This window comes from Salmo trutta, chromosome 17, assembly GCF_901001165.1.
Source record: "Salmo trutta chromosome 17, fSalTru1.1, whole genome shotgun sequence".
Lineage (NCBI taxonomy): Eukaryota > Metazoa > Chordata > Actinopteri > Salmoniformes > Salmonidae > Salmo > Salmo trutta.
In genome coordinates, this window is record NC_042973.1 from 44,723,027 (window position 1) to 44,740,810 (window position 17,784).

At 41.9% G+C, this 17,784-nt stretch overlaps 1 protein-coding gene across 3 annotated transcripts in view; it reads right to left on the bottom strand.

Moving 5' to 3' along the window:
* The window catches only part of LOC115152269 (spondin-1), a 142,438-nt gene that overhangs the window by 64,983 nt on the left and 59,671 nt on the right, over positions 1-17,784 (bottom strand). For all 3 annotated transcript variants that reach the window (XM_029696957.1, XM_029696956.1, XM_029696958.1), the window contains exons 5-7: positions 13,073-13,146; positions 12,679-12,801; positions 10,611-10,759 (exon numbers count right to left, since the gene is read on the bottom strand). In XM_029696957.1, coding sequence (XP_029552817.1) covers positions 10,611-10,759; positions 12,679-12,801; positions 13,073-13,146 — 346 coding nt within the window. The remainder of the gene's footprint in view (positions 1-10,610; positions 10,760-12,678; positions 12,802-13,072; positions 13,147-17,784) is intronic.

Here is a 17,784-nt window from a genome sequence, read left to right on the forward strand (position 1 = left end):
TTTTCGGATTTAGAGGAGTTTGAATTTCGCGCCCCGCCCATCATTGGATATTGGAGCAGACGTTCCGCTAGCGGAACGTGTAGATGTAAGAGGTTTTAAATCTACAATTAAAAATATTGAATGTTTTTTTTAATGCATTTTATAATCAAATTCATCACATACTTTAGTTAGTGGAGAATCTTGGACTATCAAAAACAAAAAGAACATCAGAAGCTTGCAGATGGATGTCCCTACTGTAGCCAAAATATTCCAGCTGAAAACCCAGCCACAACACAGTCACATACACACATTAGGAAAACAAATGCTCAAGAGATTGTCCCAGATTGACAAAATGTACATCTCTCATCGACCTTTCTAATATATTTACAAATACTTTCGTTGAACAGGTAACACCTTAGTTATTTTAAAGAGTGTTTATCTGACTTTGTTTGTGATCACATATTTGTATGATAAAGTCCATACCTTTAACTAATTTACAACAAAGTTTCTATAATTAATGAATTATTGATTAAAAAAATAATAATTGAGACAATTACTATGGCTGAATTTAGAAGTGATGGATCTGTATTGACCACAATTTGTTTCAAAAGGGCTAGAACACCATCTGGTAACACACTATTTCATATTCCTTTAGTGAGACAGTGAGCTCATACATTCTAAAAAAATCCTTTTATGTATAAAGATGTCCGTCCGAAATGAGAAGCTGACCCACAAGTAAAATGTCCGTTCTAAACCAATGTCCTAAAAATAGTGGCTTGTTTTTATATTTTATGACAAGATTATTCCATATAACATACTTATGAGGGGGAAAATATGTTTGCATAGAAGGGACCAACAATTAAGCACATTTTTCAACTGCATAAGGACACTGCAAAAGGAAACTTAAACCACTAAACTTACTGAAAATAAGATTTGGTATTGTAAACCAAAAGGTTTGGGTCCTTTAAAGTAATGATTTGTCCAATATATATTTTCGACTTGGTTAAAAGTAGTAAAGTCCAACACATTAAGAACACACACTATATATACACAAAAGTACGTGGACACTCCTTGAAATTAGTGGGTTCAGCTATTTCAGTCACACCCACTGCTGACAGGTGTATAAAAATCGAGCACACACAGACAAACATTAGCAGTAGAATGGCCTTACTTAAGAGCTCTTGACTTTGAACGTGGCAAACAATACCACCTTTCCAGCAAGTCAGTTCGTCAAATTTCGGCACTGCTAGAGCTGCCCCAGTCAACTGTAAGTGCTGTTATTGTGAAAATGACTAAAATGTAAAAAAGTGAAAATGTCTAGGAGCAACAACGGCTCAGCCGTGGTAGGCCTCACAAGCTCACAGAATGGGACCACAGAGTACTGAAGCACGTAGCGCATAAAAATCGTCTGTTCTTGGTTGCAACACTCACTACCAAGTTCCAAACTGCCTCTGAAAACAACATCAGCACAAGAACTGTCCATCGGGAACTTAATGAAATGGGTTTCCATGTCCGAGCAGCCGCACACAAGCCAAAGATCATCATGCGCAACGCCAAGCATCGTCTGGAGTGGTGTAAAGCTCACCATCATTGGACTCGGGAGCAGTGGAAACGCTTCACCATCTGGCAGTCCAACTGACGAAACTGGGTTTGGTGGATGCTACCTGCCGTAATGCATAGTGCCCACTGTAACATTTGGTGGAGGAAGAATAATGGTGCTCCCAACTTCATGGCAACAGTTTGGGGAAGATCCTCTCCAGTGCACAAAGGGAGGTCCATACAGAAATAGTTTGTCGAGATCGGTGTGTATCAACTTGACTGTCCTGCACAGAGCCCTGACCTCAAACTCATCGAAAACCTTTGGGATGAATAGGAACGCCGACTGTGAGGCCTAATCACAAGGCCTAACCGACCAACATCAGTGCCCGACCTTACTACAGTGAGGGAAAAAAGTATTTGATCCCCTGATTTTGTACGTTTGCACACTGATAAAGAAATGATCAGTCCATCATTTTAATGGTAGGTTTATTTCAACAGTGAGAGACAGAATAACAACAACAGAAAAACGCATGTCAAAAATGTTATAAAATGATTTGCATTTTAATGAGGGAAATAAGTATTTGACCCCTCTGCAAAACATGACTTAGTACTTGGTGGCAAAACCCTTGTTGGCAATCACAGAGGTCAAACGTTTCTTGTAGTTGGCCACCAGGTTTGCACACTTCAGGAGGGATTTTGTCACACTCCTCTTTGCAGATTTTCTCCAAGTCATTAAGGTTGAGGCTGACGTTTGGCAACTCGAACCTTCAGCTCCCTCCACAGATGTTCTATGGGATTAAGGTCTGGAGACTGGCTAGGCCACTCCAGGACCTTAATGTGCTTCTTCTTGAGCCACTCCATTGTTGCCTTGGCCATGTGTTTTGGGTCATTGTCATGCTGGAATGCCAATCCACGACCCATTTTCAATGCCCTGGTTGATGGAAGGAGGTTCTCACCCAAGAATTGACGGTACATGGTCCCGTCCATCGTCCCTTTGATGCGGTGAAGTTGTGCTGTCCCCTTAGCAGAAAAACACCCCCAAAGCATAATGTTTCCACCTCCATTTTTGACAGTGGGGATGGTGTTCTTGGGGTCATAGGCAGCATTCCTCCTCCTCCAAACACGGCGAGTTGAGTTAATGTCAAAGAGCTCCATTTTGGTCTCATCTGACCACAACACTTTCACCCAGTTGTCCTCTGAATCATTCAGATGTTCATTGGCAAACTTCAGACGGGCATGTATATGTGCTTTCTTGAGCAGGGGGACCTTGCAGGTGCTGCAGGATTTCAGTCCTTCATGGCGTAGTGTGTTACCAATTGTTTTCTTGGTGACTATGGTCCCAGCTGCCTTGAGATCATTGACAAGATCTTCCCGCGTAGTTCTGAGCTGATTTCTCACCCTTCTCATGATCATTGCAACTCCACGAGGTGAGATCTTGCATGGAGCCCCAGGCCGAGGGAGATTGACAGTTCTTTTGTGTTTCTTACATTTGCGAATTATTGCACCAACTGTTGTCACCTTCTCACCAAGCTGCTTGGCGATGGTCTTGTAGCCCATTCCAGCCTTGTGTAGGTCTACAATCTTGTCCCTGACATCCTTGGAGAGCTCTTTGGTCTTGGCAATGATGGAGAGTTTGGAATCTGATTGATTGATTGCTTCTGTGGACAGGTGTCTTTTATACAGGTAACAAGCTGAGATTAGGAGCACTCCCTTTAGGAGTGTGCTCCTAATCTCAGCTCGTTACCTGTATAAAAGACACCTGGGAGCCAGAAATCTTTCTGATTGAGAGGGGATCAAATACTTATTTCCCTCATTAAAATGCAAATAAATGTATAACATTTTTGACATGAGTTTTTCTGGATTTTTTTATTGTTATTCTGTCTCTCACTGTTCAAATAAACATACCATTAAAATTATAGACTGATCATTTCTTTGTCAGTGGGCAAATGTACAAAATCAGCAGGGGATCAAATACTTTTTTCCCCTCACTGTAATGCTTGTGTCCACATACTTTTGGTCATATGGTTTATTCTTTTTACTTTGTGAGGGTTCCTTTTCCATATAAAGTTAAAGAGTCTCTTATCTAATTGGGAGCAAATAGATTTGGGACTGTCAAGACAAGGGAACACATACAGTTGAAGTCGGATGTTTACATACACCTTAGCCAAATACATTTAAACTCAGTTTTTCACAATTCCTGACATTTAATTCTAGTAAAATTTCCCTGTCTCGGGTCAGTTAGGATCACCACTTTATTTTAAGAATGTGAAATGTCAGAATAATAGTAGAGAGAATGATTCATTTCAGCTTTTATTTCTTTCATCACATTCCCAGTGGGTCAGAAGTTTACATACACTCAATTAGTATTTGGTAGCATTGCCATTAAAGTGTTTAACTTGGGTCAAACGTTTCGGGTAGCCTTCCACAAGCTTCTCACAATAAGTTGGGTAAATTTTGGCCCTATCCTCCTGACAGAGCTGGTGTAACTGAGTCAGGTTTGTAGGCCTCCTTGCTCGCACACATTTTTCAGTTCTGCCCACAAATGTTCTATAGGATTGAGGTCAGGGCTTTGTGATGGCCACTCCAATACCTTGACTTTGTTGTCCTTAAGCCATTTTGCCACAACTTTGGAAGTATTCTTGGGTCATTGTCCATTTGGAAGACCTATTTGCGACCAAGCTTTAACTTCCTGACTGATGTCTTGAGATGTTGCTTCAAAATATCCACCAAATTTTCCTCCATCATGATGCCATCTATTTTGTGAAGTGTACCAGTCCCTCCTGCAGCAAAGCAAAGGGGATGGTGTTCTCGGGGTAATGAGATGTGTTGGGTTTGCGCCAGACATAGCGTTTTCCTTGATGGCCAAAAGTACCTTCTTTCATATGTTTGGGGAGTCTCCCACATGCCTTTTGGCAAACACCAAATGTGCTTATTTTTTCTTTAAGCAATGGCTTTTTGCTGGCCAATCGTCCGTAAAGCCCAGCTCTATGGAGCGTACAGCTTAAAGTGGTCCTACGGACAGATACTCCAATCTCCGCTGTGGAGCTTTGCAGCTCCTTCAGGGTTATCTTTGGTCTCTTTGTTGCCTCTCTGATTAATGCCCTCCTTGCCTGGTCCGTGAGTTTTGGTGGGTGGCCCTCTCTTGGCAGGTTTGTTGTGGTGCCATATTCTTTCCATTTTTTTATAATGGATTTAATGGTGCTCCGTTGGATGTTCAAAGTTTCTGATATTTGTTTTTATAACCCAACCCTGATCCGTACTTCTCCACAACTTTGTTCCTGACCTGTTTGGAGAGCTCCTTGGTCTTCATTCTGCCCCTTGCTTAGTGGTATTGCAGACTCTGGGGCCTTTCAGAACAGGTGTATATATACTGAGATCATGTGACAGATCATGTGACACTTATATTGCAGTTTATTTAACTAATTATGTGACTTCTGAAGGTAATTGGTTGCACCAGATCTGATTTAGGGGCTTCATAGCAAAGAAGGTGAATACATATGCACGCATTACTTTTTTTGAAACAAGTAATTTTTTTAATTTCACTTCACCAATTTGGACTATTTTGTGTGTGTATGTCCATTACATGAAATCCAAATAAAAATCAATTTAAATTATAGTTTGTAATGCAACAAAATAGGAAAAACGCCAAGGGGGATGAATACTTTTGCAAGGCACTTGCAGGCGTACAGTAGGCGTACAGAGGCCCATTATCAGCAACCATGACTCATGTGTTCCAATGGCACGTTGTGTTAGCTAATCCAAGTTTATCATTTTAAAAGGCTAATTGATCTGTATCTGGAGCATCAGCATTTGTGGGTTTGATTACAGGCTCAAAATGGCCAGAAACAAATGACTTTCTTCTGAAACTCATCAGTCTATCCTTGTGCGGAGAAAGCAAGGCTATTCCATGCGAGACATTTCCAAGAAACTGAAGATCTCTTACAATGCTGTGTACTACTCCCTTCACAGAACAGCGCAAACTGTCTCTAACCAGAATAGAAAGAGGAGTGGGAGGCCCCGGTGCAGAACTGAGCAACTGGACAAGCACATTAGTGTCTAGTTTGAGAAACAGACACCTCACAAGTCCTCAACTGGCAGCTTCATTAAATAGTACCCGCAAGACACCAGTCTCAACGTCAACAGTGAAGAGGCGACTCCGGGATGCTGGCCTTCTAGGCAGAGTTGCAAAGAAATGCCATATCTCAGATTGGCCAATAAAAATAAAATATTAAGATGGGCAATATAACACAGACACTGGACAAAGGAAGATTGGGAAAAAAGTGTTATGGACAGACGAATCTAAGTTTCAGGTGTTCGGATCAGAAAGAAGAACATTCGTGAGATGCAGAAAACATGAAAAGATGCTGGAGGAGTGCGTGACGCCATCTGTCAAGCATGGTTGAGGCAATGTGATGGTCTGGGGGTGCTTTGGTGGTGGTAAAGTGGGAGATTTGTACAGGGTAAAAGGGATCTTGAAGAAGGAAGGCTATCACTCCATTTTGCAACGCCATGCCATACCCTGTGGACAGAGCTTAATTGAAGCCAATTTCCTCCTACAACAGGACAATGACCCAAAGCAGTCAGCTGGGATTCTGTCTATAATGGAGTGGCCAGCACAGTCACTGGATCTCAACCCTTTTGAGTTGTTGTGGGAGCAGCTTGATTGTATGGTACATAAGAAGTGACCATCAAGCCAATCCAACTTGTGGGAGGTGCTTCAGGAAGCATGGGGTGAAATCTCTTCAGATTACCTCAACAAATTGACAACTAGAATTCCAAAGGTCTGCAAGGCTGTAATTGCTGCAAATTGAGTATTCTTTTAAGTAAGCAAAGGTTGAAGGAAACTATTATTTCAATTCAAAATCATTATTTATGACCTTGTCAACATTTTGACTATATTTCCTATTCATTTTGCAACTCATTCCATGTATGTTTTCATGGAAAACAAGGACATTTCTAAATGACCCCAAACTTTTGAACGGTAGTGTATTTAAACAGACCATAACTGTCTCAATGTTTGTTTTCTTGGAATGATGTGTGTGTTCTAATATTATACAGTTTCTGTACTTGTTGCATTTACAACTTGTCTAAATCCAATCATCAACTGTTTTCAGCCAGTGTATGGCTGTGGATTTCCTGCATTGTTTGTATGGAATGTTGGAAGTTAATAAAAACAATATTGTAATCATTCCGCTTAAACTGGCAGGCTAGCTAGCTAAAAAAAACACACTGGACTCTATTTACATCTGGCACTAAGGAGAAGCAAGTGTCAAACGCACATTAGATTGCAATTTTTCCATGTAAAAACTGGCACACTTTCCAGCTCTAACGCTAGGTTCGGCAATTTCGGCTAGGTTCGGCAGCTCTCTTGTGCTGAGATGGGAGGTGTGGCAATATTGAGGTGTGTCAAAAACAAGTGCAAAAGTTCAAATTTTATGCAGTGCTAATGGGAAGTTAAGACCCACAAAAAGCAGGTCTCAATGGTAACGCAGTTGATAATGGCATGGACTTTGACGGTGGAAGCACAGCCTATCCAGCCATGGCGCACAATGCTCATGGAAAAGAGATGTGCCCTTTGTGCCGGTGATTGGTTCCCCCCATTTTGTTTAATTTGATTATAAACCAAGGATAGCCTACCCTTCCCTTAATCAGGGCTGGTTTAGCAGCATTGCAGAGATGCATATTTTATTCTGGCCATTAGCCAAGTAGCCTATGAATAAAGGGGTTTGAAATGATCTACTGAGAGTGCCTTGAAATATTTTAGAGGTTTTTGCCCTCATTCATTTTCATAATTCACATTATACATACTTGCATTTTGCTTGTTCAAGTAGGCTATCCATCCCCATTTTCAATAAGCACACCTCGTCCGTTTTTTGAGAATCTGCCTCGCACGTAGGCGACGCTACAATTGACAGGAGCCTAGTATTTTGTATAGACGTGCGAATGTTACGCATAAAGCAATTTACGATATCATGCTTCTGACCCCATCTTATTTATGAATATTGTTGTTTTAAAAAAACGGATTGCTTGTTTTTCGTTTCATATCGAGCCCTCCATAGGGTACCCTTGCCCTAGGCCTCGGCTACTAAGGCTAGTTTAACAGCAATGCGTCATGTATTTTTTTATCCTGACCTTGCAAAGTAGCCTATCCATAAAAGGTGTTTAAAATGGTCAATTCTTCAGAGTGCCTTGAATTGAAATATACCGCGCATCCTAAAACATCCATACACCTACCTACCGGCATACTATATATCGCTTGCTCAAGTATTCATGACATCTCCAAAGAGCGCATCTCGTCCGGTTACCAAAGCTGCGCTCCTCCAAACGTATTTAAATGATTCAGTTCTATAATATAGTATCAATGGCAGGCCTAGGCTATATTTTGCTTTTTGAGAACATGCCTCAAACATAATATAACATTCACAAGAGCTAAGTGTTTTCCATTTTAGGAGACGTGTGATGCGTAAAGACATATAGGCTAGGCTCCTTGAAGCAATTTACAACAATGTTGACTGCCAACACTCCAAACATAGACTAGTGAGCAAACATGTCATTAAAATTTTTTACTGTTGCCAGTACTTGACGATAACGCAAAGACCGTCAATAAGAGGGACTTATTCAGCTGATGGTCGGATGGCTTTTAAACGCATTCAGAATGAATCAGGGTGTAGCTAGGACCCGAAAACTGAAAGCAGACTACCTCAAATCTAGTGTTGAGAATCTGAATAATCCTTACAAAGGTTGGCAAGTAGTGAAAGGTTTGGAGTGCAAAAAAGATGCACAGCTTCCTAAACAACTGCTGGTAGACTCACAGGTGGTAACTGAGAAAACCTCTATTCTGAACTCTTTTAAATCAGCATTTTCTTGATGCAGGCAAATGATTTAATAGGGTTAAAAGGTCAAAATGAGCACCCTGTGCACTCCCGAGCACTCCTGCTCCAGGTTCTCTTTCTAACCTTTGTCTCAGAGGTGCATAGAGTCATGAAAGCAATTATCTAAACCTCCGCCTACTACTATTAGCTGCAGACCAGGTATTAACTGAAAGCGTCTGACATCACTGTGATCTCTATAGTGCTGTTGGCTGGTTTTCACTGACTCTAGGTAGGCTTAAACATTGGCATACCATGACCTTTAAGGCCATTTTGGGAAAACTGCCTCTTTATTTCTGTTCTTTTTCGATAAGGTCAGGAAATAAATAGCAGTTAAGGTCTCACTCCTACTTACTTTAAACGGTTGTTAAAGTCAGAACAGATCAGAAGTGTTAAAAAGGTTGGTTGACACATGTTACTGAGGAATGTGATTGTCATTAGGACTTCATGCGGGGGTATATATATATATATATATATATGAGAGATTTTTATCTAGAACGCTTGTATGTTCTGTAATTGTAATTTATGTGCGTCTACGTCAAAATTCTGTTGATGGTGTGTCTATGTCTGTAAATTGTTATGTCTGATATTTGTCTGAAATATTGTTCCCCCCTGCTGCTGTCTTGGTTGGACCAGGTCTCTCTTGAAAAATGTATTTGATCTCAATGAGACTAACCTGGATAAATAAAGGTTAAATATAATAAAACAAATAACCTAAAGAACTTGAGACAAAAGCATGCAGTAATAATGCCGATTGGCTTAGCGGTCCAAGGCACTGCATCTCAGTGCTAGAGGCGTCACTACAGACCCTGGTTCAATTCCAGGCTGTATCACAACCGGCCGTGATTGGGAGTCCCATAGGACGGCACACAATTGGCCCAGTGTCATCTGGGTTAGGGTTTGGCTGTCATTGTAAATAAGAATTTGTTCTTAACTGACTTGCCTAGTTAAATAAAGGTTAAATGTTTTTTTTGCTTTTTCAAATAAGCCATGGAATGCGTTGATTGGCCAGTGGCCAAGCCCTCGTCACACTTACAACTTGTTTATACATCAAAACCCAGCCCTTTTGAGCCACCGCCAGCTATTGTGCTCATAATTCTGGCTGTGAAATTCTAAAAAATATTTCTCACACACCCCCGGACCAATAGACCTACAGCCAGCGCTTAGATTTACCATTGCGTTAGGTTTGTTAAACTAGAGCCCACTGTGCAAATAATCTTCAAATTCATTGTTTTACACAATATCTTATGACAGCACTGGCTGACTACTGGCTTACCAACTCCCTTACCAAAATGGCTGACCTTTTACACTGTCATAAGAAGGTTCATGTCCATTCAAGTATTTGAATTCCTAATTCTATGGATTTGAGAACACTTGTCACTGCCACATCCACAAACAAAGTCATAACACGACCTAAAGACTGCTCTTTGAATTCTGAAAGAATGTGTATTTTATATGGACCATTAACTAATATGTTTCCTGTGTAATTCTATCCCTATTTTATTACCAATTTCAATCAGTAATAGGTGTTTCAAATGTATATTGAGCACATTCCTATGGGTTTAATTCTACTTTGATTGATATCACAGTAATTTATTTTACAACAACAACAATTGAGTAATTGAATTATAAACAGAAAAGTTGAAAGCGGATATTGGTGATTGTGGCCCACATCCAGAATCCGTGACAACCAATCATATTTGCTTGTGACAGGAAGTCAAACAGAACACTATCCTCCATCTGACACTTGTCAACATTCCCATTATTAGTCAGCCCTCACAGCATTGTGGTAAAGAAAGGATCACATGGGTTACGAGCCTTTCCTGTGTGACCTTTAAGATTCTCTGTGAGGCGGCCATCCTTACTCACCTCTCCCTCCATTAGCCATGCCACCGCTCCTCCACAGCCATCCCACAATGCCCCTCTGCATCTCATCTGTCCCTGGCCTCAACACTATTGTTGCCATGTCACCCGAGAGCAGGGAATTAGCACTAAATAGCAGAGCGGTGCAGATCAGCCAATATTCAGACTTGTGTGTTTCATTAATATGCCAGAGAGGGCCTTCCATTAACTGATCAACCTTTGACATGCTGTTTCAGAAGCGGAGACAGACACATTAAGACATCAGAAAGTCAGATCCAAGCCACTTTTTGTCTGAAGATCAGATATTGCGGATCAGCAAACATGAACAGTTCGGAACCCATGATGTTTTTTAGGACCTACCTTCTGTCTTATCTCCTCCTCCATCTTAACTGGAGACCCCAGCTCTGCCACCTGTTTCACCCCTTCGCTGGCCAAGCCACCGTACTCCCACAGGACATAGCTCCTGGAGTGGGACGCCCCGATGAGGGCTGACCAATGATTGGCACGTCCTGTATAGGGTGGTGACAAAGAAACAAAGTCGTCTGCGTGTGTCTGTGTACAGATGTAGGATCTTAATTTGATCACCATGTCGCAGGAGAACTTGCAGGAAATGTTAAACTCATAGTGCATTTGAGGTTTAAAAAGGCTAATGAAGTTTGCAATTTCCACTTTGAAATTTAAGACTTGATTTTCCCTTATGAAAAATGTATCAACCCCCTACAAAAATGTGGATGAATTAGAACTCATTTTCTGTTGCTGCAGGACTACTTTCCTGCTGTAGCAAAATTACGATCCTACATGTGTAGGTGTAGAGGCTGACAGATCGCCCCTGGCTTTAACTGTGTCTGCTGGGCGTGTGAAGCTAACAGCAGAGTGGTGGAGACAGTGTTCATTAGCCATGCATGTGGCTGGAAGGCCACTGTTAGATATACTGTGACAGGCCCGCACTTCCACTGGTGGAGCCCTCATCATTACTGAAAGAGTTGAGGCTGGAATAGACCCAGTCAGACCCCACACACACACACACACACCAACCAATTTGTACATATCATTTTTTTTACTTACCCTTGAATGTAATTACGTTTTCCCATGATACGCTTCCCTCCGTGAAAGATTAGATATAAATCTGGAGGGAAAGGTAAACTATACAGTTCATCTCTTTAAGCCCATCAGGCCTATAGAGAATCCATGTGATGTGCTTTAATGTTCCAACACTTTTTTCTTGTTTCCTGCCAAAAGAGTCTCTTCCCATCTCAAATTATTTATGGCGATTCCCTTTGTAAGCTGTGACTACATAACACTGACTGCAGGGAATATGTGTGTGGTTCGGATCATCAGCTCCAAAAGAGGAGACTGGATAACTGTTATGATACAATATCATACTGTTTTACTGACTTAGGCTTACTGAAAAGTATTTGTTTAAATCCCAACAACACACAAATAATTTGAGAGAAATCCTCGAAACCAGTGGTTCCAAAGTGGTTTGCCGTGAGGAACTCTCAGGAGTCTAGGAAAACCTTTCCTAATCTTGTTTTTTTTTAACCGTTATAAACATGACCTGTGGAATGCAGTGCCGGTCTGATAAAACATGAAATGGCACATGATTACATCTGTATCGTTGTTTCAAGTCCAGTGCACTCAGGCTGCTGTTATGTTCGTATCATTTTGAGGGGTGCCCAACACGAGCAAACTCATTTGTATGATTTTACTTTGTCTGTGAAAACAATTAGAACAGGCAAGTCTGATTAGTCACTTGGGCTTAGCTATACTCAGGGTTTAGCTATACTCTGGGTTTAGCTATACTAGCTATACTACAGCCTCTGCCATATAACGAAACAGAGCATGGCTTTGCGTCTGTGGTTGCACCTTTACAATGCAAAAGGCATCTTTAGCCCAAACCGTTCAAAACTAAAGACCTATTTTATCAGAGCTACATGTTTTTCTTTCTGGCTCAAATTGACAGGAAGCTCTTAAAAGGGTACGCACAAATGAACCATCATGAGTAAGAAACTATGAAAACAAACCTTTATAAAAACCACACAGACAATAGATGATTTGCAGTATGGATCAGATGAGGTCATTACCACTAAATAAATTAGAAGGGACATTTTAGGTGTGCCACAGAATTTAATATCCCATCAAGGTGTGCCACAGTTCAAAAAAGGTTGGGAACCACTGCTCTAAACTACAGTGTGCTGTTCTTTCGTGCAGTATGTTACTAAAGTCAACAGATAGTCTAAATATGTCTAGGGTAAAATGTAACCTTTTTGTGTTTCTTCCAAACCCACAATATCTTGCTTAATGACTATAAATGGTGCAAATCCTTTCACACTCCAGAGCAAATGGACAGTTGAGCAACAGGTAGGAAGTTGTACAGCAATGTGCAGTGTGCGTGGGTGTACATGTATGACTGCAGTGAAGGACTTACTGGGGTAGTCTTTAGGGTGAATCTTCTCCGACCAGTTCCCATAGAAGGTGACTCTGTACTTGGCCGTCCCACAGGCACAGCATTCCGGAGGGGGCTTCTCTGTGGTCTCCCCAAACACAGCCTCTGAAACACACCCACCCACCCACACACACACACACACACACACACACACACACCCCCACCCACACACACACGTACGCATGACCCCTCAACCCCCCCACGCACACACCCACACAAAGTGAAGATAAGAATGGTGATCTTGCTTGACCGAATATCATTTTTGAATATGACTACATACAATATCTCCATTATAATCTACTACAGTAACAGATCATATAAAAGCATTGGGCTGTTCCGTGAGAAGTAATATTCGTATAGGACAGATATGCTGTACCTTTCTCACACAGTCTGACAGTGAGGGAACCTTCATCCTGAAAGTAAATGATCCTCTTCTGCACAATGCTGGCCCTGCAGAGGAGAAAGAATAGCATTCCTTCTATTCTATGACAGCACAATGCAATACAGCGCTCATGTTAGCTCACAACTCCCAGGGACGGACGGACGGACGGACGGACACACACACACACACACACACACACACACACGCAGTGCATGAGAAGGAGCCTCGTAATTACCATGCTGATTACCGATGCGCTGTAGCGAAAAAGAATGTAAGCTTGCGAGACTTCCGGATGGTTTTACAAGGTTACGTGAGGAGTGTAAGAGACTGACTGTCTGTTTCCTCTGAGGAGAGGTGGTAAAATCCCCCCCATCAGAGCGCACGCCAGAGGCACTGCCAGACCTGCTCCCCATCAACCTCAGCAGAATACCAATGTGCAGAGAGCCAGACTGAGGCTGATCCTCAGGACAGTCCATCAAATCTCTGACAGATACTGTATGACTACTCTGTCTCACACTCTCTACAGCTCGTCTCTCAGGAGAGACTATTCTCAGCAGACAGAAACCTTTTGGGGGCTAAAAGATAAAATTGTGATAGTCTCATCAAACCACAGGATCTGAGGCCACGACACGTACAGTGGGGGAAAAAAGTATTTGATCCCCTGCTGATTTTTGTACGTTTGCCCACTGACAAAGAAATGATCAGTCTATAATTTTAATGGTAGGTTTATTTGAACAGGGAGAGACAGAATAACAACAAAATCCAGAAAAACGCATGTAAAAAATGATATAAAATGATTTGCATTTTAATGAGGGAAATAAGTAAGTATTTGACCCCCTGTCAATCAGAAAGATTTATGGCTCCCAGGTGTCTTTTATACAGGTAACGAGCTGAGATTAGGAGCACACTCTTAAAGGGAGTGCTCCTAATCTCAGCTTGTTACCTGTATAAAAGACACCTGTCCACAGAAGCAATCACTCAGATTCCAAACTCTCCACCATGGCCAAGACCAAAGAGCTCTCCAAGGATGTCAGGGACAAGATTGTAGACCTACACAAGGCTGGAATGGGCTACAAGACCATCGCCAAGCAGCTTGGTGAGAAGGTGACAACAGTTGGTGCGATTATTCGCAAATGGAAGAAACACAAAAGAACTGTCAATCTCCTTCGGCCTGGGGCTCCATGCAAGATCTCACCTCGTGGAGTTGCAATGATCATGAGAAGGGTGAGGAATCAGCCCAGAACTACACAGGAGGATCTTGTCAATGATCTCAAGGCAGCTGGGACCATAGTCACCAAGAAAACAATTGGTAACACACTACGCCGTGAAGGACTGAAATCCTGCAGCGCCCGCAAGGTCCCCCTGCTCAAGAAAGCACATATCCATGCCCGTCTGAAGTTTGCCAATGAACATCTGAATGATTCAGAGGACAACTGGGTGAAAGTGTTGCGGTCAGATGAGACCAAAATGGAGCTCTTTGGCATCAACTCAACTCGCCGTGTTTGGAGGAGGAGGAATGCTGCCTATGACCCCAAGGACACCATCCTCACCGTCAAACATGGAGGTGGAAACAACATGGTTTGGGGGTGTTTTTCTGCTAAGGGGGCAGGACAACTTCACCGCATCAAAGGGACGATGGACGGGGCCATGTACCGTCAAATCATGGGTGAGAACCTCCATCCCTCAGCCAGGGCATTGAAAATGGGTCGTGGATGGGTATTGAGCCAACAAAGGAGTGGCTCAAGAAGAAGCACATTAAGGCCCTGGAGTGGCCTAGCCAGCCTCCAGACCTTAATCCCATAGAAAATCTGTGGAGGGAGCTGAAGGTTCGAGATGCCAAACGTCAGCCTCGAAACCTTAATGACTTGGAGAAGATCTGCAAAGAGGAGTGGGAGAAAATCCCTCCTGAGATGTGTGCAAACCTGGTGGCCAACTACAAGAAACGTCTGACATCTGTGATTGCCAACAAAGGTTTTGCCACCAAGTACTAAGTCATGTTTTGCAGAAGGGTCAAATACTTACTTCCCTCATTAAAATGCAAATCCTTTTATAACATTTTTGACATGCGTTTTTCTGGATTGTTTTGTTGTTATTCTGTCTCTCACTGTTCAAATAAACCTACCATTAAAATTATAGACGGATAATTTCTTTGTCAGGGGCAAACGTACAAAATCAGTAGGGGATCAAATACTTTTCCCCCCTCACTGTACATGTGTTTCTCCAAACAGACAAACTCAAGACCAAACTTTTCTCCACAACTGAATCTTTTGATATATATCCTCAGCCATACAGCTGTTCTAAAGGCCATAGTTACATTGTATGGAGCTCAGCGGGGACTTTGCATGTTATAATACATCATTTTCACCATCATTTCACTTTAAAATGGGGCGGCAGGTAGCCTAGTGGTTAGAGTGTTGGACTAGTAACTGAAAGGTTGCGAGATCGAATCCCCGAGCTGACAAGGTAAAAATCTGTCGTTCTGCCCCTGAACAAGGCAGTTAACCCACTGTTCCTAGGCCGTCATTGAAAATAAGAATTTGTTCTTAACTGACTTGCCTGGTAAAATAAATAACCCAATGTAAATATCTTAACATTTGCTGGCATCAGTGGGATGCAGTTGGGAAATCTTTGGTTAATATATCCCTGACTTCCATGGCTCTCGCCATGGTTATGTTCTTCACGCCAACGGTTTGGGCTGGGCTTCTGTCCACAACATTAGTTCCTGCGGGAGTGTTTAGGATCCTTTAGTTGTGGTCCCACACACAGGCCTGTGGGCCCTGGCTCCGCATGTCTCCAGTGCTGCTGCCTGCCTGCAATCTCTGTGTCACTGGGGAGAGGGTGGCTATAGAGAGCGGAAGCTCCATGTAGACCTTCATCTCTCGTTCTTCTTCATCTGACTCTCAAACACAGTTTTTTCTTAACCTCACCCTCAAAAAGAGAGTCTGTCTTTCTTCTTCGTCAACTCTAAGACACTATTCAGGTCAAACCTCTAAGGGCTTTATATGCAGTGCCCTATGACATAATAGCCGTTGACATTTCAGTATACAAGATAAACTAGCACTAATGGCAGGACTCTGTAGTGTAGAAGGAGGAGCATCGTTTTGGGATCTCAGCTGTTAAATGTGATATTCAGTGGGAGAAGTATTGGATCCTCTTCTAGCAGTAATTTGAGTTCTATTTGATGTTCAGTGGATAGAGTTGGCAGCTGTGTTTCATGGCCTTTGTCTGGCAGGCAGCCCAACGCTCCGGTACGAGGTAGAGAGCTGTATCTCTACTTTGACAGGCAAAGACAAAGTGACAGCAAGACGGCGGGATTTGCATAGCAGATGTTTCTCAGTGCAACATTTATTGGAATAATACCAGGGCTGCAATAAGCCATCTGTCGTATGGGACGGGAAGATATATTAAAAGTAACTATTGTGGATATAGCTTCAAAAAGCTAGGCAGAGAGGAGTGAGTTACATCTAGCACTAAGTCAGTGAAGCAAAGCACTATTTGCACTGTAAATACAGGGCAGGGGATGGAGAGACAGGATGTGTTAGGGAAAAATATCTCTTAAATATCTATACAGCAGAGCTTAATTGTTCAGTATTCAAGCACCAATTCGATCTCACCTCAATTTCACATTTCTTAACATAAGAAAGAGCTTTCAGGTGAGCAAGCAATATGCCATGGTAATAGTTATTTAACACCCAATTTCAACCGTTTTTGAGAATTATTAGGGCTAGGCTGCCTATTCTCCCTTTATGCTAATCATGCAAGTTTGTGTGTGCGTGGGTAGCGCAGCTACTCTAGGAATCCACTGAGGCAACGCCTAGCCGCCTGGCTTCACAACTCATGAAGCCGATGCAATAAAAAGACACTATATCTGATCGTGATTTTCCTGCCGATTCATTTTAGGTCTGTACCAGCAAGTATCCCCCACAAATGACATGTTCACGAAGACATAAACAATTGAAGATATAGTCGAAACAGTGATGACCTTTTGACCGTTGCAAAATGTGTTGTTTACTCAAGAATTCGTCAGCTAATGTTGAATTGGTCAGCTAAAGGGCATTCGGACTGCTAGCTCACTAGCTGTTGTGACAGTACATTTTTCATTTTTAGCCTGTATAACATGTTTACAGTTAAGAGGCTTATTGATAACAAGTTCATAACATACCTAACAGGTTATGAAATTCATATCCAAATGCAGTTTTATATGTAAGTGCTATTTTCTTGGCTGCCAACTTTCAAAGAAAGCTTGGAGTGAGATTTTCTATCTTGAAAATCATTGCCCCCTGACACAACCCCTAGATGTGGGTTTGGGGGTCCTCCCCCAGGAAAATGTTACAGTTTTAAAGCTAATTTAATGCTAAATTCTACATATTTTGACATGGCTTCGGCCTATGACCAATAAATAAATAAAGAAATAAAACACACACACACACACACACACACACACACACACACACACACTCGGAAAGTATTCAGACCCCTTGACTTTTTCCACATTGTTACGTTACAGACTTATTTCCCCTCAATCTACACACAATACCCTATAATGACAAAGTGAACAGGTTTTTAGAAATGTTAGCAAATTTATTACAAATTTAAAACAGAAATAACTTATTTACATAAATATTCAGACCCTTTGCTATGCTATTAGCTCAGGTGCATCCTGTTTTCATTGACCATCCTTGAAATGTTTCTACAACTTGGAGTCC